This window comes from Natator depressus, chromosome 4, assembly GCF_965152275.1.
Source record: "Natator depressus isolate rNatDep1 chromosome 4, rNatDep2.hap1, whole genome shotgun sequence".
Lineage (NCBI taxonomy): Eukaryota > Metazoa > Chordata > Testudines > Cheloniidae > Natator > Natator depressus.
This window is the reverse complement of record NC_134237.1, coordinates 122,261,532-122,283,413: the sequence shown is the minus strand read 5'-3', so window position 1 is coordinate 122,283,413 and position 21,882 is coordinate 122,261,532. Positions and strand designations below refer to the sequence as shown.

Here is a 21,882-nt window from a genome sequence, read left to right as displayed (position 1 = left end):
AATTTGCTAAATTGCCATTTGTACGCATTCTGCACCACCTGCATTTTCAAAGCTCTACTGAAAGAATAGTTTGTGAAGGTTCAGTTATGTTTTGTGTAAGAATCTTTAGTGATTCTACAGAAGAACAAAGACTCTCAGTCTGATATACAACTCATCTGAATCCAGGCTAATTGCAATTTGACAAATTTCTTGTGATTCATTACAAGTTAAAACCTAAATTATTATGTATTGAAATAAATCTGTCTTAAACCTGCACAGGAAATATGGGTAAGAAGCACTCACTATGGAACAAAGACAAGTGAGATCATATTGCTGAATACCAATTCAATATGAAATGATATAACCAATGTGCTTTTGCATGTTAAATTGCTGTATTTATTTTTTATTCTCACATTAGCAGGCCAAAAACTCAGTCTTTAATCAGGATATCTACCACTTTTGATGTGAGGTCTATGCTCAGTTTAGTAAAACACATTTTAGTCAAACATACAGCTTTCTATGCTGTGTTAACGCCTCATTTTGGTTATACCTTGTATACAGATGGAATGATTTTAAGTGGTTATATTTTCTTCATATTTAGAGCAGAAATTAATGTCTGGTTTTTTTAGTTTGGTTTGGTTTCACACAAATACAGTATTGGTATGCATGTTCTAGGGTAGTTCTGGGCATACATGTTAAGAAAAAAAAACCCAACTCTTTTAAAATAATGGGCCTAATTAATTCCTGGTGTAATGCTATTGACTAAAGTGGAATTAGGTAGCATTTTTATTTGGGCCAGTATATTTAGCAGAGAACTTTGAGTGGTAGCTCCAAACTAGCTATAGCACCACCATGAAGACTTGCAAGGGTCTTTTACCAATGAGCTTTTTATAAAATGTTTGTTAACCCTGTGTGAAATGAATTGCAAGGAAAAGGAAAAGTACACAAACAAAACAAATGATGAAAGAAGAAAAAATTAAAACTGAAAACCACCACAAATCTCAGGTATAAAAATTGTATTTATATTACAAGGAAAGAATAATATAACACAATTCTTTCAGCGTGTGCTACACACGTAGCATGCACCATGTACGTGTGTACAAATGAATCTTTACAATATAATACATCTTAGAAGCTATGAAGCGTTCCTTTTCAGATATATATTCCAATGGCTCTGGCACAGAACGCACCCAGTACACCTCTAGAATTTCACCAGAAACATAAACCTCCACAGCAGGAGGCTCTTTTTCAGTGCCTACCCTGTACTTCACATGTAGTGAAATATCACCCATTAAGACTTATTGCACAGACCCTTTAAACCACATAAATTGAATGTTACCATATTTTATACCCACATTACCTATGCAAAGTTGAAGGCTGAAGTTCTGAAGTTAGACTGCCTTCACTATGATTCACTACCAAGTTTTCTATAGGTGTGCTTGGGTCACCAGTAATCTTCGTTGGGATTCATTTCTAGAATTTAGGATAATGACAGGCCCACATGACCAAATGCTTTCTAGTAGGTCCCACCTTATACTTTACCTTCATTTTAAGCAGTTACGTAGTACACATAACTTGGATATTTCTGTTGGAGCTATCAATTAGGAATATTGCCTTTCATTCACTAACCACACTAACACACATTCATTGTTGGTGAAATCTCATTCATTCAGTTTTGGAAAGGACATTTTTGATGGATTGAATGTTTTGACACAATTTTTTTTAAACACAAGGTGCTGGCCTCTAGCAGTAAATAAATATAATTAAGAAGGATTCTGAAATTTGGTTTTTAAACATTAATAAGGTAATGACTTCACAAAACAATTATATAAAATTAATATCCTTTGTTCAGTGATTGTGCTGACTGGGTTCATAATTGAGAAGCATTTTATTTGCACATGGAAATGACCTTTGAGGAAAAAAACAGTGACAATTAAATAGATTAATAATTGATTTAACATAGATAAAAGGGTCAAATGATCACTCGTCCTATCCGTATATACTGTTTTATACAACTGCAAAAGAACTGGGGACTGTATTCCACAGTTGAGCAAGTATTGGTGTAGTAGACAAGAGCACACTTGTAGACCAAACTCACATGTACACAATCTTACTGTTTTTTAAAACGTTGTGATTAATTACTTTATCATTTTAACTGAAAAATACTAAAATAACATTGGTTTGATAGAACTTGTGGAAAAAAGAAAACAAAAACCACGTAAATATTTATTAAACAAAAAATTCTCCATTTGTCATATGTACTCTCCAGATTGTTACAAACTACCTGCTTGCAAAAAAAATTAAGTTGCAGTTGATATGCCTGATCCAATACCCATTCAAGTCAGTGAGAGTCTTTTCTTTAACTTAAGTGTGAGTTGTACCAGGTCCTAGCAGACAATACTTCCAAATCTGAAGAAAGTTTTACAATAAGAAATTAACATTTAGTATCTTTGTAAATACCAGACATGAATTTTAGCCCTATCACTCTTTTTTTTTCTTTTTTTTTTGGGGGGGGGGGGCATATCACAGATTTAATTTTTTTTTGGCCCATTCCTGCATTCTTCACTCTGGCAAAACTCACATTGAAGTCAGTAGGAGCTTTGCATAAGGAAATACAGTATCCAGTTCTTGCACAGATCTTACTCTTCTAAAAAGGGGAGGGTAGGTTGGTTAGCCATCCATTAATTTGTGGAAACACACCTGGGGAGGGTAGGATGGGACATCCATTGTCCCCCTAAGTCTTGTGGGGAATCTGAAAAAAATAAATGCTGCCTTAAGCTGCTTTGACTTTTTCATTGCCCCACCCAGGCAGTGGTACAGAAAATACTCACAACGTGACCCAAGTAGAGCTGAGGAGGTGATGAACAATAGGCACCAGAACAAGTGTAGAGGCACAGATCCTGGCCGGGACCTGGCCTCTTGCAGATACCCTGGGACCTGCAGGTTCTGAAGGCAGAATTTCCTCCTTGTTCCATGGGTAGGAGAGCAGTCAAACCTCCTCATCTCCTTATGGAACAATTTGAGAAAATTCTGCGAAGAAAATTTCATGGCAATTTCCTCCAGGCCTTCTTCCATGGGAGAGAAGCTCCAGCCCCATACGCCTGTAGACCTCACAACTTTCCACATTTAGAAAGTGCAAAAGAAAGAAACTTAGAAATGTGATATTCTCAATTTTAAAAACAATATAACACAACATGGCAGGATGATTGGATTAAGAGCAGTTACTCCAAGAAAATGATTAAATGTCTCTCTCCCATCCCTCCTCCCTTTTTTGCTGTACTATTTTGATCACAACCCTAATAATTACACACAAAACGAATGACAAACATCCACCTTAAAATTATTTAAAAAACAAAGCAAAACAGGAAACTGTATTCATCCCTAGTTGCCATGCCATAAGGTAATGTCATAACACTGCTGAATAGGATGGAGAATAATGTTTTGGAACAGAATCATAGGAATCCATCCATCGCCACAGAAATCAAAGGGAGATGGAGAGAGCTGTTAGCACTTTGCTATGGGAATGATACTGTTTGGGCTATTGGTCTGATCCTGCACACCCTTACTCATGCAAATAGTACATCAGTTGTGCCATTGACTTCAATGGAACTACTTCTATGAGGAAGGATTTGCAGGAATGGGTCCCATGTCTGAAAGTGTCATATTACATCAGGCTTTAACTAAGACAAACACTCCATGAAAATGATACCATATTTCTTTGTCTTGATAATGGTTACCATAATAATATGCAAAAGAGTAAAAACAAATAAAACCCTTTTTATTTCCATTCAGATTATTGGAGTAATTTTTATTGAAAATATAAGATCTACAAAGCCATGGATACCCAGCGTGGAAGAACTCATTAAATTAGCACATTCATCTTTAAAAGGAGAACTTCAGATCAACATAAGGTACAACAATGTTGGATTTAAAATCTCTACTCCCCTTCTGTGAGTTTCAAATCTCTTTTTATTAGGAGGTTCTGTGCAAGAGCTGCTTGTCACAAAAGGAAACACTTTACAATTTATGAATGTGTTCATTATATAATAAATGAACAGCAACAATATACTAGCCTTTTCCCCCCCTGTTAACAGTCGTGTGTTAAAGTAAACACTTAATTTTTCCAGATTTGGAAATTAGTTACATATGCACCAAAGGAGCTAGTAATTTTTGCTGCTTGTCAGCTACACACAATGAATATATTGCTGTGTGTTTTCCCCAACAATGAGGATTTTAGTAATATGCAACGGTGTATAACATAATACCAAAACCTGCATTACAGAAAAGGTTAATTGTTGTTTTTTATTATTCAGCTGCCAGAGTTTATAACCTTAGGCCCCCTCCCCAAAGCCAAAGTACGAATGGCCATAAATTAGGTTATGTAACCTTAAAGTATACATTTTCCTTGTTGGCAAGTTCCAAGCAGTAAGCGAGAGTGCAAACAAGGATTGTAAGCTGCCACAAAATGTATTCATATTTCTACTCTCTGTTGTAAAAGCCAAAGGGAGGGCACATATGTCTAATGTTGAAAGAACAACTGAATCTTTGTTTTGATCATTATGGTCAGTATGTCATGAGTTTTTTATATTTGAATATTAAAATGGTACCACAGTTAGACATCCTATAGCATTATACAATACATTTGTCTCCATAGCCATTTAATATTGGTCTCACAGAGACCCTGGTTCAAAAAGCTAACAAAATGTAGATCTCTGTGCTGAAGAATCAAAGGGAGGGCCTCTATGAAGTATAATGTAATTAATGGTTAACCCTCTCACCAAAACCTAATTTTATAATTGTACTAAAAAGACACACTGATTGGATGTGAGAGAATTTATAACTCTCAGTGCTTCATTTGTAATAAGATGGACAACTGACCATTCAAACAGAGGGTCTTGAAAGAAACAAAGCTTAGTTGCCTTTAAACAATGAAAAAGGAGAGACATACATAAATGGTCACCAAGGCACAATATGACAAGGGTGAAGAGTCCCTGAGACTCTGGTTTGGGTCTGTACCATTCCCCTCCCTATACAAGTAAATGAGAACATTTAGGAAAATATAATACAAAATCTCTTACAGGAAATATAGACTACACTTGCTAAAATCACTTCTCTAGAAGTGTTTGTAGCTTTTTTTCTTTTTTCTTTTCTTTTTTTTTTTCTTTTTTTTTTTAAAAGACCTTCTTTATACAGATAATGCAAAGACTGGTCCATTTTTCTTACCCAGCAAGCCAAGCTCTAATGACTTCACTAAGCCAAAGTTGTATTAAAATACAGCTTCGTAGTATTGCTACAATTTCGGTAAATATGTTCTGAACAGCTTGATGAGTACTAAATAAAACTTTGCTGTTTTACAGCATACACTTTATTTTTTTGCACTTTATGTAACAAAAGAAAATGCAATTATAGCGTGCAAAAGAAGAAAAAATGATTAATTATCCTCTAGCTGAATACTGTAATTATAAGCCATGCCTTCCATAAAAATGTACTGGTAGCTATAAATAGGAAAAAAGAAACATTAGCAAACATTCCTTGTAAGGAGAGGTTTAAATTATCAAAATTTGGCTCATTTGAGCTCTGTATTCTTTACAAAAAATACCGAAATGTTTCAAAAGTCATCTCTTCCATGATAACAGGTTAACACTGCAATGTTGCTTTGTGCTAGCTCTGTTATCACGGTGAGAATGATTTGCTGCTGGTTGGATGCTGAATGCAAAAAGCAAAAGAAAGTTGAGATAATCCCACATGAAGTCGTTATTAGAGCTGGCTTTTTTCCTCTCCATTTTGAAGTACAGTAGTGACTTGTTAATATGATCTTTTTTCTAAAGATCATCTGAGATTTGGAGATTTTTTTCTGTCTGCCTCTCTCAAACACAACTAGTAAAAGAATTTATACTCTACAGCCTGCTATAAAGCATTAATAATTTTTCATGAAGGAAAAAAACCAAGAAAAAAAAGTAGTTGAATTTTTATAGATTTGAATCACTAACACATCATAGATTCCATTTATTCTTCAATATTTGAAAATGGTTTCTGCAAAATCAAAATGATTTTCTTATTAAACTTCCTTATGCCATCATAGGCTTCCAACAGTTTGAATTTAATACTTCTTGCATGGAATGATATGATTTTTTAAAATTTGCAGAATGGCTACATCAAGCTAGCTTTAAGTCACAACTGTACCTAACCACAGTTCTCTGCAGCAAAACCATGATTTACAATATCGAATATTGTGGTTACAGCGCAGGGAACCGTGGGTACGAAACTTCCATTTCAGAGTGCTGTGGTTGGGGTTTCCCGGAAGAGTGGCAGTTGACACCTCTGGAATTTTCTTCTATAAGTGCTTCAGTTAGATGGTCCTGAGCTGAATTGGTAACTCAGGCACTATGAGAGCCTGGCATTAAGTCTGCGGGAATGTGTATAGCCACCATCACTTGAACTGCTTTGCAAACTGTAGTGGTCTTCAACATCACTGGCACTTCCAATACTGTCCATTTCACCTGGTGTAAATTCCATTCCTTCAATGTCTACTTCTAAATGAAATACAAAAGGCAGATTTTCAGAAACGTAGAGAATACAGTCAGTTACTGTGGGCTGATATTGAACATGTTATTAAAAGCCTAATGTGAAACTCAAACCACACTTAGTTTTCCCAAATAATATTTTTAAATTCAGTCTTAGTGAAAAGTACCAGACCGACAGCCCTAGGAATTAAATCCTCTACATATTTATCCACATAACAAATACAACATGACATCAGCACTAAAGGCTTTCTCATACTGTCCCGAACCCTGGTATGAAGAGACTATCTCACGATGTGGAAAGATCATCTCTAGGGCTGAAAAATAATAGTTTAGCTCCCAAGACAATTTAATACTAGCTGTCTCTGCTGACACTACCAACAAAGGTGACAGCTAGTGACAGCTATGGTATATCTGTCCCCTAAGAATTGGACTGATACCAACAACTCATTTCACACAAGCCACTGAAAATCCATCATTTGGTAACAAGTTTAAGTAATAACAACTAACAAGGGAGGGTACCATAGAGTTGAAAAATCCATATTTTATGACTAATACTTTGAATCACACAGCCCAAACTTTTGGTGGTCAATATCATCCTGGACAAAATTTTCAAGCATTTTCTGGTCTGACTAATGCTTTACACAGAAATAAAACAGTCTATTAAGCAATATAATTTAAGGGAAGATATGCCCATTTTACCAATCCTTCACAAAAACAACTCTAACCATGTAATGCTAAATTTTAAAAAAAACTGACAAAAATGCATGCAATACAAATACTAAGTGGCAGTACAAAACTCTGAATGTATTATTACAGCTGGTCAAAAAACAGACATTTTTGCCAAAATTTTAGTAATTTTCAGAAATTTTCATTCCACGGGGTTCAAAGTGGAACAATGTTTTGTTTATTTGAAGTTTCAATTTTTTATTAAAAGAAAATCTTTTTTTTTTTTTTTATTTTCCTTCTCCCTTTTCCCTTTTTTGATTTTGCCACTGAAAAAAGGGTTATGGGAGGGGACGATAAACTGATGAATGAAAAAATGAACTAAATTTTTTGTCTTTCAGCTTCCGTGGAAAAACTGAAAACATTTTTCTGAAGATTTCCGATTTAGAAAAGGCTGTTTTTCAATTAAAGATTTTTTGTTTGAAAAATCTCAACTAGCTCTGCTTATTATCCAGAGGAGGAAGAACATGAAACAACCAGGAGACAAGCAGTACTAGAGACTTAGCAGCCATCTGAAGAAATGTCCTAATGAAGGGTCAGATTCTGACATTCTTGCTCACAACAAGCAGCACCTTGTTTCACAAACAGTCCCTTTCATTCCAATGGGACCACTTTTGGACTGAACTCTTATCACCCTGACCGAGGATATCTACATCTAATTCCAAGAGCTCAACACTAATCCCAGTGAAGTCAATGGCAATACTACCACTGACTTAGAAAGGTGCAGGATCAAGTCCAAGGCACCAGTATGGTACATGCATATGACATAAAGAAAATTGCACTGCAGTTACTTATAAACAAAAACTATTATTGAAGTAATAAATTTAACTTGTGACAGCAAGTAATCAAAACCAGGAAATAAAAAAGGTAAATTTGACATGCCACCCTTAAGTCACAGCTGGCAAGACTGGGACCTGTCTTCAAAAAGGACATAATTACCTCTTAAGAAAATAAACACTGACTATATCCTTCATTATAACTTCAAGCCAAAATAAAAAATGTAATACAAGAAGTAACAGAGAAGATAAATATCTACCAGGGGATATTATCCTTGATGCAGGTGTAAAATTCCCATTAATGTTAGTGGGAACTCATCTCACTAATCAGGAGAGAATAGTCCCCACAATGTGTTATTAAAATCATGGCATAGAGGAATTTATGTTGTTATTCACTCAGTAAGATAGCTGCCAATACTCTAACTCTTACATTTCTATATGGTTTACTGCCTTTACAATCCTGCCTTGTTACAGTGCTGCTCACATCCCCTTGTAGAAACTGATAAATGAGCTACTAGATCATGTGCTGGATCATCAGCTGGTGAAAATCAGGATAGGTCCATTGACTTCAATAAATTCACAAAGATTTACAGCAGCTGAGGATCTTGCCCTTAGTCTCAAGTACGATGGGCAACAGCATTTGGAAAATGTGCTGTAGTCATGGATTATATTAACTACAATACATCTACTCTGTAATACATTTTCTAATATGTTACCAATATATATTAGAATAAACATATTTACAATCTAATTTTTAATACAAAATTATAATGTGCAATACAGAAGACAATAAAAGTTCTTAACGATAATCCATTATATTGGAGTAAATTTCATTTTTAATACTTGCATTGATTACTGATTATCATAAATACACTCAGCTAGATTTTGCATTACTCATGTGAAGTAGTAACCTTACTTTGTAATTAGTCCCACTGATGACATAAGAATTTACTCAGAATAGAACAGATTCCAATGGGACAGCACGTAGCATAAGACACTACTAAATTTGAGTAAGGGTGGAAGAAGCTGGTCCAAAGTTTTAATAAACCAGGAGACCTCTCTTGTTAGATTACCTTGTTCAGAATCAGTGGATATTGTTGATCCCATACTGTCAGTGCGGATACGTTCCATGCCCTGCACGGATAGCTGCTCCAATCTGCGTTTGAGGTAGCGGTGCTCCCGCTGTAATTGTTCTTTAATATTTAGAGCTTTTCGGTCCTGTTCTTCCAATTTCTTTGGGGGTGAAAAATAAATAATTAAATCATTAACATATACCAATTTTAAAATGTAAGTAACTTGTTTCAAAATATTTCAATCTATGTTTCTCATATATATGTAATATTTTTTAAAAAACCAAACATATATGTTGGGCCAAAATCTTTTCTTTAGTTCCACTGACTTCAGTAGTTTCAACTGCGGAAGCCAGCAGTGAGTTTGGCCCATAATAGAACACCTATGCTTTGAAAATATCCCTTAGAAATAGCTGAGCAACTGGCAAGGCTCTCTCAGACTAAGACCCAATTATTGTTACATTAGTGCTGGGAAATACTTAAATCACTGTACCAATCATTAACAAAAGAAATGAAAAACAGACCATATTAGATTAATACAGAATAAAATAACAAGCAAGAACCAGTTTTCAGTCACAATGTAATGGTTCCTTAGGTGTAAAAGGGGTTTTAATCATAGACTTTAAGGCCAGAAGGGACCATTCTGATCACTGTCTGACCTGCGTAACACAGGTCAGAGAAGTTTTACTATTTAAGGTTCTCATTAGTTAGGCAATACTGCAATATCATTACATTGGAAATGGTTTGCTAATGGTGAATTTTCTACTTGTATGGTCTATTTGCTTTCCCCCAAATTTCTCCTTGGTATGTACTGTTCATACATTTGTTATGAAATAGAGGTGTAAAGCCAAATGTCGTAGACAAAAAGCCAGTAAGATAATTATTGTCTACCCAAAATTTCCCTTCTAGTTTTAATAAGAGAAGTTACTGATCAGTTAATACTCAAAAGAAAAACAGCCCCAACATTTGTACCGTGTTGCTTATATAGATGGCTGCATTATTCATGTCAATTATTTTCTGCCATTTTGTCTTGAGCCTTTTTGCCAAGTCACATAAGGTATTTATGGAGGAAAAAACGGAACAAGATACTACACTAACATGGAAGTAAATATAAAGAAATTTGGAATCATATGCAAAAAATATCCACAAATCAAGACCTTTCACGTGTACATGTAATATATTTTCCTCAGAGACCAACTCCATTAACAATCAAAAATATGTCATTCTTTTTGCTAGTTGGTCCAGAATGATGCAGGAATTAGCAGTAAGGGTATGTATAGAAAACTCCCACTTTACATGCCTTCACATGATTACCAAAATTCAAGAGACTTATTAGGAAGGACCGTGGTTGCTGGAAGGACTCTTCGCTCACCATATCAATTTGTTTATGCCTGATTTTCTAGAGGAGAGTGCTTCGTGAAAGTGTAGAGCAAACAGCAGGTTGCCATCCTGAATGATTTCAAAGATCCTGCTGTTTCAGAGTAGCCATCATAAAATAGACGTATTGACCTTTTGAAGGAAGGAATAATGTGCACTGTTGATCTTGGACATTTGCCTCACATTAAGGCTTGTCCAAGGCCAGGCACCATTTGTATATATATATTATACATAGATACATACAACATACCAATTGGAAGAGAGATTAATCCACCTACACTTGTTGATTTATCAAACTACCTGAGCCCAGCTGATCAGATTTCCTTATTCTCCAGCTGCTACTTATCTGCCACAAACCTGAGCTCTTAGGAACACTTTGACTTTAACTCTTGATTCACAGTCAGACTGAAAACTCTATCCAGGACTTCAGTGAAAATATAGGTCATAGAATCATAGAATATCAGGGTTGGAAGGGACCTCAGGAGGTCATCTAGTCAAACCCCCTGCTCAAAGCAGGACCAATCCCCAATCAAATCATCCCAGCCAGGGCTTTGTCAAGCCTGACCTTAAAAACTTCCAAGGAAGGAGATTCTATCACCTCCCTAGGTAACGCATTCCAGTGTTTCACCACCCTCCTAGTGAAAAAGTTTTTCCTAATATCCAACCTAAACCTTCCCCACTGCAACTTGAGACCATTACTCCTTGTCCTGTCCTCTTCTACCACTGAGAATAGTCTAGAACCATCCTATCTGGAACCACCTCTCAGGTAGTTGAAAGTAGCTATCAAATCCCCCCTCATTCTTCTCTTCTGCAGACTAAACAATCCCAGTTCCCTCAGCCTCTCCTCATAAGTCATGTGTTCCAGATCCCTAATCATTTTTGTTGCCCTTCGCTGGACTCTCTCCAATTTATCCACATCCTTCTTGTAGTGTGGGGCCCAAAACTGGACACAGTACTCCAGATGAGGCCTCACCAATGTCAAATAGAGGGGAACGATCACGTCCCTCGATCTGCTCGCTATGCCCCTACTTATACATCCCAAAATGCCATTGGCCTTCTTGGCAACAAGGGCACACTGCTGACTCATATCCAGCTTCTCGTCCACTGTCACCCCCAGGTCCTTTTCCGCAGAACTGCTGCCTAGCCATTCGGTCCCTAGTCTGTAGCTGTGCATTGGGTTCTTCTGTCCTAAGTGCAGGACCCTGCACTTATCCTTATTGAACCTCATCAGATTTCTTTTGGCCCAATCCTCCAATTTGTCTAGGTCCCTCTGTATCCTATCCCTGCCCTCCAGCGTATCTACCATTCCTCCCAGTTTAGTATCATCCGCAAATTTGCTGAGAGTGCAATCCACACCATCCTCCAGATCATTTATGAAGATATTGAACAAAACCGGCCCCAGGACCGACCCCTTGGGCACTCCACTTGACACTGGCTGCCAACTAGACATGGAGCCATTGATCACTACCCTTTGAGCCCGACAATCTAGCCAACTTTCTACCCACCTTATAGTGCATTCATCCAGCCCATACTTCTTTAACTTGCTGACAAGAATACTGTGGGAGACCGTGTCAAAAGCTTTGCTAAAGTCAAGAAACAATACATCCACTGCTTTCCCTTCATCCACAGAATCAGTAATCTCATCATAGAAGGCGATTAGATTAGTCAGGCATGATCCATGCTGACTGTTCCTGATCACTTTCCTCTCGTGTAAGTGCTTCAGGATTGATTCCTTGAGGACCTGCTCCATGATTTTCCCGGGGACTGAAGTGAGGCTGACTGGCCTGTAGTTCCCACGATCCTCCTTCTTCCCTTTTTTAAAGATTGGCACTACATTAGCCTTTTTCCAGTCATCCGGGACTTCCCCCGTTCGCCACGAGTTTTCAAAGATAATGGCCAATGGCTCTGCAATCACATCCGCCAATTCCTTTAGCACTCTCGGATGCAACTCGTCCGGCCCCATGGACTTGTGCACGTCCAGCTTTTCTAAATAGTCCCTAACCACCTCTTTCTCCACAGAGGGCTGGCCATCTACTCCCCATGTTGCGATGCCCAGCGCAGCAGTCTGGGAGCTGTCCTTGTTAGTGAAGACAGAGGCAAAAAAAGCATTGAGTACATTAGCTTTTTCCACATCCTCTGTCACTAGGTTGCCTCCCTCATTCAGTAAGGTCTGTTGGGGGAAGGGAAGGGAATGTTCAAAATCTGTTAAAGTGATTCTGCCATTTTAGCAATAGTGAAGGAAGACAAGCACTAGTGTGACTGTCATTGCAGCTACAAGAACAGTTCCAGCCAGTCTTCAGAAAATTGCTGACAATCTGAAAAGCCTCTACACCTGCTGGAGAGAAGAAATCCAGTGGCCATTCGAGAGGAATAGGTTCAGTCTAACTCTTTAAAAAGAAAAACTATTCACTTTCCAAAAATTGGAGATTAATCATAATGTTCAGCGTGGTCAAGGAACAAAGCAAGCAAAGGGCATTTATTCCTAGCTTTACTGGCATCTGAATGATGTTTCCATGGTTAATCACACAAACTTGTCACTTTCCAAAGCAAATTGTAGTTCTGAATTCTGTAGTACAAAGGCCCAATACAGGTAGTATCACTTGCAGACCAGAACAAAAAGAGCATTCACGGCCTTTCATTCACTTTAATCTAAACTATGAGAGGCCTGATTCTCAGCTGGTATAAATTTGTGTAGCCTTGTTGAAGGAAATGGGAGTTATAATGATTTACACCAGCTGAGGATCTCCCTAATATATTTATTACTAACAAGGATGGATTTGCTTAACTTCATCTACAATATTTGACAAAAACTATATGTTCCACTCCTGTTAGCTGCATAATTAATACAATGCTGTATGACAGCAGGCTTCTTCCATCATATTTCAACATTTTTACTAAAAAGTATTATATTCCCTTTAACACTTTTCTCATTACACAGTGAACTTTGCTGTAACTTTAGAATGAACCAACTGAATGACTACAATACTGGATATAAAAACAGAATTTTTTTTAAGTAATTTTTGTTATACTCAATTAGTATAGCAGATAAAAAAATATTTTGAAAGCAGGAGCCATCTTTCAGTTTCTTCTTAATGACCGTCAAGGTACAGGGCACATAGTGTTACTAATAGTAATAAGCTTTTCCACTCCATCAGTTATTTCAGCCGTGAATAGGGTTGTCTTTTACATTAACAGCAGTGCAGTAGCATACCTGCCTGCCCCCAGCCTTTCAAAAAATCAGAGAACAGCCATTATTGACTTGTGCATTATGGTTATAAGGCAGAGTATAAACCAGCAGAGACTGAGCAGAAATCAACATTTTATATGCTTGGGACTGCAAGGTCATTTTTAAAGTGTTACTTCAGATGAAACAATACTTGATCCAGAGGGCTTGAGACATAAGGCCTTGCATCTAAGGCCTGGTCCGAGGCCTGGGCTAAAGTAGGAGTAAAAGCTTTGCTGCTATAAATAGGGATGCCAACTTTCAAATTGCACAAAACCAAACACGCTTGCCCCGCCCCTTTGCTGAAGCCCCGCCTGCAACTCACTCCGGTCACCCTCCATCCATCGCTCACTCTCCCCGACCTTCACTGGGCTGGGAAAGGGGGTTAGGGTACGGGAGGGGGTGAGTGCTCTGGCTGGGGGGTGCGGGCTCTGGGGTGAGACCAGAAATGAGGGGTTCAGGGTATGGGAGGGGGCACTGGGCTGCAGCAGGGGGTTGGAGTGCGGGAGCAGGTGCTGGCTCCAGCTGGGAGTGTTGGCTCTGGATTGGGACCAGGACCAAGGGGTTTCGAGTGTGGGAGGAGGCTCAGGGCTGGGGCAGGGGGTTGGGGTACAGGCTCCGGGAGAGAGTTTGGGTGTGGGAGGGAGCTCAGAGCTGGGGTCAGGGAAGGGGCTCAGGGCTGGGGCAGGGGACTGGGGTGCAGGAGCAGGGTCTGGGAAGTAGTATGTGTGCGGGAGGGGGCACAGGCCTGGGGTGCAGGCTCCAGGAGGGAGTTTGGGTGTGGGAGGGGGCACAGGGCTGGGGTCAGGGGTTGGGGTACAGGAGGGGATGTGGGGTCTGGAAAGAGGTTCAGGGCTGGGGCAGGGAGTTGGGGTCTGGGAAGGAGTTAGGGTGCAGAAGGGGGTTCTGACCTGGGGCAGGGAGTTCACGGTGTGGGCTCCTGCCAGGCAGTGCTTACCTCAGGCAGCTCCTGGTTGGCAGTGCAGTGGGGCTAAGGTAGGCTCCCTGCCTGCCCTGGCTCTGCGCTTCTCCTGGAAGCGGCCAGCATGTCCGGCCCCTAGGCGGAGGTGTGGCCAGGTGGTTCTATGCAGAACGCGCTGCTCACACCTGCAAGCACTGCCCCTGCAGCTCCTACTGGCCGCAGTGCCCGGTCAATGGGAGCTGCAGAGCCGGCGCTCGAGGCAGGGACAGCGTGCGGAGCCTCCCTGGCCACCCCTGCACCTACGGGCCGCAGGGACATGCCAGCCACTTCTGGGAGCTGCGCGGAGCCAAGGCAGGCAGGGAGTTTGCCTTAGCCCTGCTGCGCCACCGACCCGGTTTTAATGGCCCAGTCAGCAGTGCTGACTGGAGCCACCAGGGACCCTTTTTGACCGGGCATTCCAGTCGAAAACCAGATGCCTTGCAACCCTAGGTATAAAGCAAAGTTAAGTTGTGAACAAGAGGCAGGCCCTGCTCACAGAATCTGGCAAGAACAGAACTGATATTGCAGAAACATATATTCCTAAGTAGTGCTAGATACAAGAATATACACACAAACACATTCCAAAAGGGTGGTACCAGAAAACCCGATACTAGTACATTCCTCAAAGATAACAGGAACACGCTGACCCATCTTAACGATAAGGTCAGGATGACAGCATGATGGATAAATATGTTTTGATTAAACCAATAGGTACAAGGCAATGTGTGGTACCCAAATATGTCAGAGGGTGACACCTAGATACACCACAGAAGGAATACATAACTTGTTTGTATTGGTGTATAAAGAGGTTACCTCAGAGGGAGTGTCTTTGGCCAGCCGAGGGGGACAGCGGAAAGTCCCATCATTAACTGAGCTGCGTCTGTTGTCACAGGCATACATGCACTGAGTGTACTTGTAGCAAGTATAAGACACCAATCCCGTGCTTCATCAACAATAAACCTGACCAAGTTCCTTCGCTACAAACTGAGTCTGTGGTTACTGGGCAGTTCAGTCAAAGTCTGCTGTCTCCGCTATCTGTGCGGAGCTGGGACAGCATACTGAAAGAACACACGCAGCCAAACGTCTGACCACAGTGTTTAATAAAGACGTGGACATAGGGAAGATCAGAAATACTACATGTGGATTTACTGTAAAAAACTAAAAAAAAAAAAGTTCCTTTTCAACCAATACATATTCCTGAAGGTTCTATTTTAAAGAAAACAAAGTATGGATGGATATTTTTGTTTTTACCTTGATATGCATCTTGGCTCTTTTCAACAGACTTAGAGTGGTGTGTCTGGTGCTATCTGGCCCAAGAGGCACAAGCTGTTTTAGCTGCTCCAAATATAGCCGGAGTTTAGCCCGTCTGAAATTATTAAAAATGAAGAATGTTGTAGAAAAGTTACTCTGTGATAGCATATCCTGTATACAAACACCATCTGCTTGCCTGGATTTCTGTATAGAAGTTGATTCAACAACAATGGCTTCCTTTCCTCTCCCTTTGTCAAAGCTTCAGGCCCCAAAGCTTCAGGTCACTTGAAATAATAGCTGGCACTTCTGTAGTGCTTTACATATCTAGATCTCAAAGCAGTTTGCAAGTGTGAGTATGAATCGTTATCCCCATTTTAGAGGGGGGAAACAAAAACAGAGATGTGGATTAACTTGGCCAAGGCCACAAAGTGAATCAGTGGCAGAGCCAGGAAGAGAAAACAGGCTCAATCCAACTGCTATTCATGTCAGAGTGAGTTTTTCAATTGACTTAAACGGGAATTGGATCGAGCACTATGTCTCCTGACTCCCATTCCTGTGCCCTATCTCCTGGGAAAATATACCCCTCCAAATATATATATATATATATGTTCTATCTTTCACCATACATCAAGAATGGTGTTTGCACTAAAAATAAAAGGGGAAAATGAGCAGTTACAACTATGGCATATTCTGTCATGTTTACTACAATATTCCTTCGTAAGTAACACTTCTAGCTACAACAATCTGCCTTCTACATTAAACACCACCCAGTTCATCAGTAAAAAGAAAGATGATAAACATCTATAAGCTGGTATTCTGTGTGTGTTTTTAAAGCATTCTGTGTTTTCTTTCACCAACTGGCTGGCAGTAAAACAGTTTGTTCAATATTTTTACTTTAGAACCCTAAAACAAACCAAGTGATAAAACAAAACATTCCAAGAGTATATTTCTGCATTTAAAAAATAAATACTTCCTACTTTTTTGTACATACAATTGAACAAGAAGCAATATGAAGTTCCCATGTATCTTTACAATGACATGGATATCCAAGTAATTACTTAAGCAATGTTTGTAATCTTGTGCCCTTTTCTGTCAGTCTTATCTCAGTGAGAAATTAAAATCAGCATTCTTCACATGTGTTAGCATGAATGGGCCTTTTTAACATCAGAGAAGATTAAAGTCTTAATAGACTGATGATCCTAAAGCTGCCTAAGACCACCAGAAGCAGTAATAATAATTAATTACTAATGAAAATTACAAATATGCCATAAATAATCATTTTCTGCAAAGATATAACTTTTCATTTAAATTCTGCTACATGCTGCAGTACATCCAACCATCTTAGCATGGTAATTATATGCTTCTGAACAAAAATTGCTTACACTTTGCTTTTTTTTATTACTATTTAGAATAAGTGTTCAACATCAACATTTAACAAAGTCTAACACAATTTATTAATGCATAAAAGGCCATGTAATTTGCATGAACAAAGACAGAAGACAAACGTAGAAAAAAAATTTTTTAACTTTTTATGACAGATGAACTATTAAAATACAGATAATTGCAAAACATATGACATCTGTAGTACTGCATGTCTGACTAGATACATCACACTTATTAGTTACTTTTTATTGAATGCACAGAGATTAACATATATGAATAATTAATACAATAAGTGTGAATTAAAATGGCATAACTGTAAAAAGTGCTAATGTGAGATAATTTTTCCTCCTTCAGCCAATCAGGAAAGGAGAACGCTGTTGAAAAATGTGATGTCTTTGGAGAAAGATCACCACAAGACTTCCTGTCTGTGCATGGGATCTTTGGTTTAAATACAAGGCTTTACTTTCGTAATCTAAACTTTAAAAATGGGAAAAGATCCCATGAATAGGGCCAAATTCAACAACCTGCTCAAGTACATGCCTAACTCTAAACATGAGCAGCCCATTGCACAGGAATACTTAAGCAGCTTGCAGAGTCAGGGCCCGGATTCTGATCTTTAAACCAATCTGAAAGGTTAAATAACATTATTAGAGTCTACTTCTACAAATGCAGACACTTTCAACCCGGGAGATTTATCGTCTATACATCTGTAACCTCTAAAAGGTGTCTGGGGTTGTTTTGTTTTTTTGAATTAACAATTTGCTTCTTGGATGAAACTAGGGGAAACATTTTCAAAAGGGAAATTTTCTAACTTTGCACACAATCATTTGTGTGTGCAAGTAGCAGACTTTAGATGCACCAGCAGGATTTTTGCACATACATCAGGAAAGTGGAGATTAAGGAAGAAGCAGCAATGAAGCAGATGAGACTAGAACACAAAGTCGTGCAGTAAAAAGTTAAATAAACTGTACTTTAGCAATCAATAGATTAAGAGTAGCTAAATTATGTAGAAATATACAGGACTGTTAATAAATGGGATTTGTATTGTTAATCCAGAAAAACTCATATAAAAATGGAACCTTTTTACTAAGCTTACTTGCTCTCTGAGTGAACACACACTAATTCCAGTGGAAATAGTTTTATCTATTTCTTTATTTGTAAAGCATCTATTCCTCTGTATTATGTGCAACTCAGAGATTGCAGCATTTGTGCATACTAACCAGAAAGAAAAACTAACAGAAACTGACTAGACTCTTTTCACTGATCAGTGAGAAAAATACAAAACGACAAATGACCTTAACAGCGATAAGCATATTACATTTTTAAAATGTCTTCACTTTTAATAATCTTGATAAGTATTCCAAAGCATGGATACGTTCAGAGCCAGCTCCACATAAATGAGATTCTAACTGGTTGGAAACCAACTTAATGCCTGGAAGTTGAGATCTCCTTAAACTGTTTTCTAATGTATTCAATATATACGTATTCCTGATGCTAAAAGCTTAAACTATTCTGATAAATGTACATACATGTTTACATAAAACAAAGGTAAAGCAATGACCCCAAGTCTGAAAAGGCCAAGTGTGAGCTGGAATTGCCTGGGTCAGACTGAGTGGGGCCGAGCTAAGGAGAAAGCAGGGGCCCAAGCTGAGCTGGGGAGCAGAGCTGCAGCCCCAAAGCCAGAGGCACAGCCCAGAGACAGCAGACTTGCCCTGGGAGCAGAGCTACAGCAACCAGAGCCAGAGGGGCCAAAGAAGCAGCCCAGGGAGCTGGAGGCAGAGCAGCAGCCGTGCTGGGGCAGAGTGGAGCTGGAGCTAAGACAGAGTAGAGCTGGAGCTGGGGCTGGAGCAGTCCGGAGCCGGGTGTCGTGAGCAGCTGGGGAGAGCAAGGGGGGACCCTGGACAGCGGGCCCAACACAGGGAGATGCCTCAGCCAAGAGGCTCTGCAGGCCAGACTCGAAGGGGGATTGGTAACCCTGACAGGGCGGGGGCAACACTGGGAAGAAGGGCCCTGCCACCTAGAGCGTGTGGCCACCGGCACAGCAAGTGTCCAACCCACAGCATCCCTGCAGCACAGCCAGGGCCTGAGAAGGCGGCCTGGGACTTACAAGGAGCAGACTGTGAACTGTCCTGACATTCCAGAGACACTGTTTGGGATGTTCCCTGCCACAGAGTGGGTTGAGTGTTTCCTTTAACCTTTCTCATTTTCCCTTATTCTTTTTAAAATTAATTGTTGATTAAATAATTTCATTTGCTTTAAATTGTATGTAATGGTCAGTGGGTCAGAGAAGTGCCCAGTGCAGAGAGAGTACCCTGGAGTGGGGACACCCTAGCCCCTGTCCTAAGTGACCACAGGAGGGTTGGGGGTCGAGCCCCCCAGGAATCCTGGGCCCAGCCTTGTTGGGGTTACGAAGACTCTGCCAGACAGGAGTGTGGAAGGGGAGTCCTCAAGAGCAGGGAGGCCACTGGGTAAAGGAAGTGGGAGCGAGGACTCAGATCCTTTCGCTAGCCCATTTCACCGGGGTAGTGCAGAAGCCAGGAAAGTTCCCCACAATAGCAGGACTATTCCCCCGCTTACATGTATGATGAAATGAGATTCACGAAGAGGTACTGAGTTTGGAAGTGTTACAGCAATGTGAACTTGGTCACATTGAAAATATGTAGTATTTTCATTCCTTGTTAAATGTAACTTCATATAATTTTTTTAAAATGCAGGTCACCTCTAGAAATCATTCGTGGAATGTTTACCCTGTAATGACTTACGGGCCAATCCTAAAGAGTTAAGTCAGTAAAAGTTTTACATGTTGCAGGATCAGGCCTTTTCTTCATTGAATCACTGTGCCTGCTCCTGCAGTTAACATCTTTTTAATCAATACAGTTATCATTCTGTATAGCAACTAATATTTTACACCTGGTCACACTGTATGTATTGAGCTAAGGGTTTTGCTGTAAATTGCCTTACTCTTTCTCTGTGTGTGTGTGTTTTACTATCTGCCCAACGATAGGCTTGTGCTCAAGGGCATTGATGAATGAGGGCCTTAATCCCTATTAAATTCTATAACACTTTTTCTTAAAGGAGAGGTATCAAATATATCCTATTTATGATTCTAATAATATTTTTACAGGCTAATTAAAGTTATTTTGTGTCTATGAAAATATAAAATTATCGTTGTTTAAAGTATTCTGTAAGTAAAAGGAAAGCATCAATCAATGCTAATAAGAAATGTTTCTAGAGAAACCAACTCAGTTGTGGCCTAGACACAATTTAAAAAAAGATTAATTGCAATGTAAGACAGTATGAACTTTGCTTTTCAAAGCATGACATTCTACTTTTTCCATATTTATTCAGCCACAAAGAGTCCAGGCCCCAGTCAGAAAGAGTCCTGATTATTTTTATTTTTTTTGCCTTCCCTATAAATATTTCCAACAAATATTTTACAGTGAATCCCAAGTCGAATTCAAATTTCACAATATGCTTCAGCTATATAGCAATTTCGCCCTAATGAAGAGGGAAGAGAAACTCTTAGTACTAAGGCACTGTACCATGGCAAGGCACCCAGTGTGCTGCACTTGAACATTCTGATAGCTATGAGATATGTGAAATAGTTGCTTACAGTCTAGTGCCTTAGAGCTAAAAGCTGAACATTCAGTAGTGTTCTCTATCTATAGCAGACCTCCGTGCTTCTATTGTGCAAGCAACAACAACAACAAAAAGATATATATATGTAGCACATTTTATGGTAGATGTACCGTTTTTTTGCTCACTAAGGCCTCAATTCTGCAAGTTGTTCTGTGTGCATGGAGTATAAGTCAAAGTCCCTGGAAATCAGAAGGGGGCTTTCCATTGATTTCAAAGGACTTTGGATCAGGCCTTAAATGCACACACAAGACCTCATGTGGGCCCCTGGACCTAAATTCTGCAGCAAGGTCTGTGGAGTGTGTGTTACTCTGGCACAGCACACAGGAAAAACTGTAGCTGCTTAATTTAATTTAAAAAGAGGTGGACTGTAGTGAAATAGCTCTGAAAGTCAGTCATACAATCTGTGCAGTAGCCCCTGTGTTATTTACTTTAATAGTAGCATTAATTTCATTCTCTCCCTACATTTTCAGTGTTCTACAGCAGATTTCTATATTGTCCATGCATCTGCATGGCTGAAGCAATCTGGAAAGAAGGTGAACGGTTTTTGCAGCTTGATAAGGATGAGTTGGGGCTTTTTATTTGGAAAGGTTTAGGAGGTGGCTTGGGTTTGAGGCATAAGCACATTGGCTGGACAAATCTTCTAAAACGATCAACAATGAAAAACTTAACAATGTTGACATTAAAATGATCTTTTAGCTTCAGTGTATACACCCCACTGAAATGAGTGGTGCTGTTCACATCTCTTGAGCTAACGTTTCAGGCTGTCTACAGATTCAGGAACACAACCCTACATCAGTTCATGCTTGGTTCACATTTTCAAGCTTTTCTTCACAACCAGACAACTAGAAATTTGTTTTTTCTTAAAAACAAAAGCTTTTTGCTTGGAGCACAATTCTGCAGCAAGGGGTGGATTCAGTGGAAAGAAAGCTTTGAGCAAAAGTAGAGATGGGTCACTGGAGCTAACCATGTAGGAGGA

The 21,882-nt window shown here is 39.3% G+C and overlaps 1 protein-coding gene across 3 annotated transcripts in view; it reads right to left on the bottom strand.

Annotated features, from left to right (window-relative positions):
* Positions 1 to 963: 963 nt before the first annotated feature.
* MXD4 (MAX dimerization protein 4) overlaps positions 964 to 21,882 on the bottom strand; it is a 56,403-nt gene continuing 35,484 nt past the window's right edge. For 2 of the 3 annotated variants that reach the window (XM_074951809.1, XM_074951810.1), the window contains exons 4-6: positions 15,885 to 15,999; positions 9,076 to 9,235; positions 964 to 6,512 (exon numbers count right to left, since the gene is read on the bottom strand). In XM_074951809.1, coding sequence (XP_074807910.1) covers positions 6,364 to 6,512; positions 9,076 to 9,235; positions 15,885 to 15,999 — 424 coding nt within the window. In that variant the 3' untranslated portion in view covers positions 964 to 6,363. The remainder of the gene's footprint in view (positions 6,513 to 9,075; positions 9,236 to 15,884; positions 16,000 to 21,882) is intronic. The other variant, XM_074951808.1, reaches the window with a different exon arrangement.